This window comes from Symphodus melops, assembly GCF_947650265.1.
Source record: "Symphodus melops genome assembly, chromosome: 3".
NCBI classification, from domain to species: Eukaryota; Metazoa; Chordata; class Actinopteri; order Labriformes; family Labridae; genus Symphodus; species Symphodus melops.
In genome coordinates, this window is record NC_136693.1 from 21,264,128 (window position 1) to 21,272,622 (window position 8,495).

Below are 8,495 nucleotides of genomic sequence, written 5' to 3' on the forward strand. Positions count from 1 at the left end.
TGGAGGGAGAATGGGTGAGTCTAGCAGCTTTTTCTAGCTGATACATTACACCTGTGACACACATGTACATACACACACACAAACACACAAACATTTGTGCATTCAGCCGTAAGCATTTTCACTCGAGACGTATACACTCAAAGGAATGATAAATACTCTCATTTTGACAGCTGTAGTATCTGCGTTCTTATACTCACATGCACACACACACATACTTCAGGTTAATTATGTGCTCTCACTGAGGACTGTTATCCTGCGCTCCTCCACAAATGAAAGATGATAACCTCTGACATGTTTGGTGCAACTCTGTCAGCATAAATCACAGAGCAGCTGGAAGCTTTACCTGTCTCTAACTGTATTTTTACTATATCCTGTTTTCTCTGAACAGTTTTCCTCTTAATTTCTTTCATCTTGTTGATCCACTGCATCCACTTCTGAAAAGTTGCCTAAGTGACAGTAAATGTTGGAGCTACCTTCATCAAGGGAGACTGTCTGCAACATAAACTGGAAAGGATTGTGCAATACCTTCTTCATAATTTACCTCTTTAATTATGCTCCACTTTTTATGCCTATTTTTACGTGAATCAAGGCATAAGTCAGGGGACAGTCTTACCTGTTGGATGTGGTCGGTGATAATGGATATTTCAAACACAAGTCTTTCATCCTTGATGAGGTTTAAGTCCCATGTTAAACAAGAAGTTGGTATTGACTTATCCCAACTGTTTTTATGCCAAGTCTTTTAAGTCAAGTTTAGTTATATTGCTTTGTGATCTTTCACAGGAAGATGTGAACAGTGATCGTGTGAATTGTCTCATGGGTCAAGAAAAAAAAAAAAAACAACAACCCAAAAACGTGGGAGTTTTTTTTTTTTTTTTTGTGGCTTTTTAACTTTTACTTATGCAAGTTGAAAGTCAACCAGTTAGATTTAGTTGGCAAATGGACAGTTTGATGAATCATTTTAAATGTTAGATTATACCGACTAACTACTAACTGAAACACAACCTTCCTTTAAAAAAATAAATATGTGAATGATGCAACACCTGAGGTTTTCTTATTAATGGATGAAGATTATATTTAATTAGTGTTAAATAAAGAGTCACTTTGTATTCACTTTCATATAAGTTGTATGATATTTATAGGAGTGTTGCACCTTGTTTAATCTATATTCATTTGTGTTGTTTGCCCTTTGAGTAACATCAAAGTTTGTAAGTAATTAATATAATTCTTACATTATATTACAGGGACTGTATTAGCAGTCCCTTATTACAGCGCAGTTTAGCAGATGGCTGTTCCGTCATGAGCCCGGGTCTGCTGAAGATTTCTGCCTGTTAAAGGGAAGTTTTTTCTTGCCACGCTATGATGGATTAAGCTGGGCTCTTGTAATATAGCTATAAGTAAGGTCCTTTACCTGCTTTTGTAAAGTGTCTCGAGATAACACCTGGTATGAATTGACGCTATACAAATAAAGATTGATTGATTGATTATTAAAACAACAGGGAGCAATGCATTTGAGACTGCCTTGATTGAATCAGTTTACCTCCAATAATTTGGATATGGCTGATTAAACAGACCGTTATTGGCTGGTTGCAGCACTAATACAGCTAAACGATGCAGATATAGAGGCCCAGATTTATGTCAGTGGATTAAAATGCCTTTAAAGGCTTCACTATGAAATACAGTGCAAGGAGTCATTGACAAAATATACATCTACATTATAAAACATGTTATCCTGCATGTACCAGTATCCGTTGAAATTTATGTCATGACAGTACAGATAGATAATCCATTAAGTATTGATCTGTATGCACCTGAATCACGAACACACACTCACTGAGGAAGAGAGAAAGAGAGAGGAGTGGGATGGGTACGAGAAAAAACAGTGAGGGACTCCACTGGGTAGACATGTAAAACACCAGCCTTTCTTCTGTGTGTGTGTGTGTGTGTGTGTGTGTGTGTGTGTGTGTGTGTGTGTGTGTGTGTGTGTGTGTGTGTGTGTGTGTGTGTGTGTGTACATTGATTTTCTGCCTGAAGGACAGACACTTGATATGAAATCATATTGATCTTTGTGATACAATACCCATTTTTTATTGATGTTTTTGAGCAGCTTGTCTGGGTAATTTGTTGCTGCATTTTTGTAATGATATGGATAAAAAGAGAGAATTTATTGTTTACTAAATAACAGCAGAGAACGTCTTTGTGTGTCTCTCCCATGTAGGACTCAAGGATCTTGACACATAGAAACAATAATGTCAGATTACATTGTGTAACTACATTAACCTGTAGAAAGGCATCAAGATGAAACAATCCATCACATATGTTTCAGTACTATCGTGACAAAGTGTGTAAGCTCTATCTCTTTGTATCTCTTTCTTGTGTACTCATTCACCTTAAACTTTCTATCTACGTTTGCCCTCCTTTCTATTTCAACTCAAGAATGATTTTACAACAACTCTCCCCCTCATGTTAACTGTTTTAACATCAAATAATTCTTTTTTGTGACAGTGATAAAAGATTAAACTTTGTGCCACACAAGGGCGCTAAGCATCAGGCCTCGAGCAAGAGAAATAAATATGTACATATACAGTTCTGTCAGCCAGGGTCAATGTTATTCTGCTGTTCGTTGCATTCACAATACAAGGAACACATACAGACACAGAAAATGGCAGTTCCTCAGTCCTTCTACTTTATTTTCTACCTCCCCGTTAGCAGTAGCTGTAGCTACATGTAACGCTCGGTCCCAGACCCCCCCTCGCTGAAATTGGGTTTGTGACATCACAAACACATGATGTCACTGAGCCAAGCCCATTGGCTCGCTGTAGCAAGCACTAGCTCCCCTCGGACTGTAGCATTCCCAATATGGTAAAAAGGGCGGGACATATCCAAAAACAAAGCCAAACAAGGGGACCCTGCAGTTTTTTTTCTTCTTTTGTTTTGTTTTTGTCTTCATGGGGGATTCTGAGTGTTAGAAATACAGGCCGATAAGACAGGCTGCATGGAGCGACAGTACATGAAAACAGACACTTTTTTTCCAACATTAGCCAACGTGAACGTACTTTAGCAGACACATTAAAATATATATTAACCCCCAAAAGGGTATAATATGGTACCTTAAACAACTTATGAGTAAAATATTTCTCTGTATGACTCTGATTACAGGAGTTTGGAGACTGCTAAAATCAAATGAGAATTGACTTAAGTATCCAATCAATGAATCAAAATCAAAAAATTATTTTATCCAATAGCACCAGATCATAAACAGAGCTATCACAGCAGGTTTAGTTTCAACTCTTTGTTATATTAATGAGAGAAAATAATTAATTAACCCCCCATGTGAAAGCAGTTGGCATCAGCGGGAAGGAAAGCATCCTTTGAGCAGACTCTGTCGGGGAACAGCCATCTGCTGGGACTGGAAAGGCCGAGAAGGTGGGATGGAAGGAGAGAAATGAAAAAGGGGACAGATACACACAGAGGGAGAGAGAGACGCACATGATGCAACAAAACTAATAGATGAACAAGAACCAAAATAGCAATGCTCCTAATAACAGTAGAAATACGACGAGTGTAAGCAACAGTGATTATAATAATTACAACAAAGTGTGACTGATAATTGTAGCAGTTGAAATTGTGCTGTACATACAGAAAAATCGAAGAAACGTTTCTCTCCAAGCAGGAAGGACTCTGAAAAAATTATTTTAAAATATACAAAATTTGAAGGATAAAAACAGAAATACAGATATACAAACATGTCAAGTTATTACAAAGCACATGATAATTAACAATACAATACATCTAATCATGAATAGTAATAATCAATAATTCTGTGGTAACAATCATAATGATCAATAAGGACGTTATGGCATGAGCCATCATCACATAATGAACAAAATAACTGTCTGGATTAATAAAATGTGTTGATGTTTTTAAAATCTGTCTCCACAGTTCTGATCGGTGGATCTCACTCGCTCCCATTGGCCAGCTGGCTGACCTTTGGCCTCTCCTGCTTCCTGTCACTGCTCTACAGATGATGAGCTCTTCCACAGCACATGTTGTCTGTAGTGACAGACACTGCCCTGACTCGCACTCTTTTACTTCTTTCTCAACCCTCCTTCCTTTCCCTCTCCTAAACTCACCTGTCTCCCTAAAAGTCTGTCCTTCTCCACACATCCTTCTATCCGTCATGCATCCGTTTCATCCTTCTTCTTGCTGCGATAAATGGTAACACAAATTCTTTGTCTTGTTCTTCTGCTCTGCTTTCTTTGAACATATCTCCCTTAAGACTCCTAGCATAACCAACTGACACTCATACTGTATTTAGAATAATATAGTTAATGATCTTTGACTGTCAAACCTCATACTCTCTCCTTTGTCACTCTATTTAGTCTTATTAGATTGACTTTGTCCATGTCCGTGTCACTTTGTCACCTCTTCCCCTCCATCGTCAACCCTCTTCATCCATATGTGCACCTTCTCGTGTACTCACCTCGTCCCAATCCCCCAGACACACCAAAGTGTCGGACACTCTACCAAAGATGACAAAGGACCTGAGGGAATATAACAAGGAAACGGGGAGTCCAGGAAGAGAGTGTAGAAAAAGGAAGGAAATATCCTTCAAGACTGTCTCTTCTGTCCCAACCTTCGAGACTGTGGGAGCCACTGAATGATAAAGAGACAGATGGGAATTAAAACTGATGAACGAATGACAGAATAAACAAACGAACTGTGAGGGAAGAACAAACCGGACGCAGAGGGGAAAAGAAAGGTGCTCATGGTAGCCTCTCTGTTTGCCCTCTGCTCGCAACAAGAGACAAACCTCAGTGCGGATTATACGTGTACATTTATCTCTCTATATATTAAATATAACAAAGTTTAAACTAAAACACAACTAGGACAGTGGAGGACTTTACAAAGTGGAATTAAAGAAGCACAACGTTTATACAACCTCTGCTGTTCCTTTGGGTTTTATTCTACTTATGTCGTGTTGCAATTTGTCAGGCCTTTTCAGTGTTTTTGATATTTTCTTTTTTTTTGTTTTTTGTTTTTCACATTATAAGGGTCAAAGACAGAGAGAGGGTAATGAAGTATTATATTAATATTAATCAGAGGCAGAGAAGATGATTTGAGATCTTGAACCGAATGTGAGCACGAGGAGGGAAATACAAAGATGCCCCAAAAGCCTCTTGGATAGGATTCTGACAAAGTCTTCTTCAAGCACACACACACACACACACACACACACACACACACACACACACACACACACACACACACACACACACACACAGTTGCTGACATCACAGCAGGGCCCTCAGCTCAACTTTTGCCTCAAATACATGCCTGCTCTGTGAATGACCCTGAAGAAAATCTATGGCTCATAGATGCAACTTTTCACATTTCTCCTCCCTCACCATGAACTTCCATTCAGAGGATAACATGACTCAGATGTCTGGAATGATTGACCACGGTAACGTAGTCGGACATGTCTCCAAAGAAAAGAAAAAAACATGGTGTGCTACAAGAGGCAAGAAAGAGCCTGGAGTGAGGTCAGGTGAATAATGAATGATCGGAGAGCACTTCTTTTTCCACAGGTTATTGAATGTCATGTATGAGCTCTACATACACAAAGTGAAAGGTGGGAAAAATCATTTCATAATCACATCGATATGATTGTTGAAAGTAAAGCAATACTAACATCTAAAACGCTATATACCGCTCATAACGTTTCATGAATGAAATCTGTAGCTTTTTTTCTGTTAAGGAGGTGGTACATCTATGTTTTGCTGCGTCATACTTCAGCTTATCTCTAAATATCTTATCATCAACCAGCCAACCTGCTTCACTAACTGAACTGCTTATGATATACTGTTATGCCTCATCACCGATTGCAATACATGTGAATCAATCATTCAAAGACCACACCTTTGTTTGTGTCATGTCACACTGATTTAATAATGGCACATACCTTTCATTCAATATTGAGGTCATTAAGAATTGTATTATTGATTGAATCTAAACCATGACACACTGCAACTATCCACCTGGTTGGCTCATCCAGTCTGCTGTAAGAACCAATTTAAATCAAGTTGTATTGATGTTCATGGTCTTCGATGGCAAGCCTTTAGTTCCCACAGAGATGCAGTATGTGAGCCTGTTGCCAGATTTCTAACCCCCCTCCACACAAACACACACATAGAGCACTGCATACTAAAAAAAAAAATCGTGCTGTAAGCAAACTGTACCCAAGCTTTATTTCTGTCATCACAGTTTACTTTGGTATGATGACCACAGGCTGTGTCTGAATGATGCAAAGCTATTGAAGAATTGAATTTAAGTAACATGCTTCACTGTTAATGTAAATGTTTCATTCTGCAGTCACACGTGTTTATAAAAGTTTCCTATGGATATATATGCTGAATGCCTGTCATATTACCAAAATGCAACATTGCAAAGTGTTTCTGGTTGCGTGCATTTACAACAATTCCTCCATGTTTCATGGTAAAAGGAATCAGCCACAAGTGAAACGTATATCAGTAATACATTATTATGAAAATGATTTAGTACTTCAGCAGCATAATATAGGTCACTTGGTACCTGTAAAGTACTAAACACACTTTGGAAATATCTTTAAGCATTGATGTGCATGGCATTTCATCATGCTGTCAAATAATTTCTCAGATTGCCTCATCTTTCAACGGCAGTAGTAACCTGGGAGACACTAACATTGTAGTTATTGCATTTGGACGTGCGTCAGTTACAAAGTAGACAGAACGCTGCTGTAACCTTTGTTATGTCTGCCAAACTGACATTTTGTTCTATGACAATACACAGCTAAAGTTACATTATTAAAACCACCTAGGAACAAAATGTCAGAATATGACATCAAATACAACTGTGCAAAGTATTAAACTCATTGCCAAGCTATTGTATGTTAACTAATGAAGCAACACCAACAAAAACTTAATTTTTCACTTATGAGTGTCAAAAGACATGAAGCAATATGACACGTTGGGATAATGGCTGTTACGATAGTGGTCAATTCATACAGGATTACATTTGTTTTTCTTTTACATTCAACTTAAAAATGATTACCATGAGATGACCATGTTTTTTTTGTTTTTTTTAATAGAAAATAACTCAAGCACCCGTCACTGGCTTTAAAAAGGAAGCGTTTTAAACTGTTAAGTAACTGCATTTTAACGTCACTGATTTTTTAAAGTGAAATGCATTATTCCAGTCAAAGAACAACACAATCATGCGACTTGTAATTTATTTGTAATATGAAGTCAATTGTGTCATCTACTTGACTTTCTTTGTCAGAGAGTAAGTAAACATCTTTAACATGCTCATCGTGCAGCACTGAATCTGAAGCACACCTGCACCATCATGTTAAATTACATTGAAGGTTCAAGATCCATCAAAACATGTTTGTTTTTAACAAATCTTTATAATACCTAAAATAAATACCTGCACTACTCTTCAGTTCGTTTAGAAACAATTGTAATATCAAGTGTCTTTTTTTTTAATGGTCTTTTGATTACATATGATGGCATACAGTTTTTTTAATCATTTTTTTCTGATAATCTGAATGCCTCTCAATATTGAATGATGATTAAAAAAACAGGTTTTTTTTGTTTTTTTGTTTTGTCAAACATGATCCAGAAAAAAACAGAAAACACAGCCACCTAGTTTTTCAGAAGAAGTGGGAAGAATGGTCTGTTTGATGGAATCAGTTGGTGACGGTAAATTGATTCTAGCAAGTAGCTTGAGACTAGTCATCACAACAGTGATAAATGTTGGTGTCCAAATTTTGGTATCTTCTGCTTCCTATTAAATATTCACAAATATGACACAGTAAGCAACATGCTAAATCATATTTTTCAGTAAGCCCCTGTAGAGCTAGACAGGAACACACACGCACTAAATGCCATCACAGTGGTAAAAATACATATATACTGGAATGACACACTGACTGTTAATCTCCCATCGACTGTCTGCGCTGACTTGAGTTTATTGCAGATGAGAAAGCCTATCTTGACAAAGCATCATTATTAAATGTAAAAGCTGCCAATACACTGAGCAGCTGGCGTGGAAAAACTTCCTCCTGGCAACATTGCAACGTTTGTACACTTTGTAAGAAATAGGGTGATGTGAAACTTTTGGTGTCTCTGTGTTGATACCACTCCTGGTTAATGCTTATATAAAACTTAATACATTTTTGGGGTATTACAGCTTCGGTTCAGAGACCAGAAAAACCTTTCAACAAAACACTGTGACCCATGTCTGGATTCGCCCTAAAAAAGGTTCAGAACAGTTAACGTTTGTTTCAGGAAAATATTTTCGATGGGGAAAAAAGTACCAAAAATACGACAATGGAGAGACTCTTACATCTTTCAAGTCCACAGACTGAATCTCAGTGTTTCAATGGGTCTTTTATCATTTGACCAACACATGGTGGTGTCTCTGTTATCTGGTTATCTAATTGTTTCACCTTGCAGCTT

At 37.6% G+C, this 8,495-nt stretch overlaps 1 protein-coding gene across 3 annotated transcripts in view; it reads left to right on the top strand.

Moving 5' to 3' along the window:
- Positions 1–5,207, top strand: part of mdga1 (MAM domain containing glycosylphosphatidylinositol anchor 1) — a 186,264-nt gene extending 181,057 nt beyond the window's left edge. For all 3 annotated transcript variants that reach the window (XM_079340221.1, XM_079340222.1, XM_079340223.1), the window contains one exon: positions 3,940–5,207. In XM_079340221.1, the coding sequence (XP_079196347.1) occupies positions 3,940–4,025 (86 nt within the window). In that variant the 3' untranslated portion in view covers positions 4,026–5,207. The remainder of the gene's footprint in view (positions 1–3,939) is intronic.
- Positions 5,208–8,495: the final 3,288 nt, after the last annotated feature.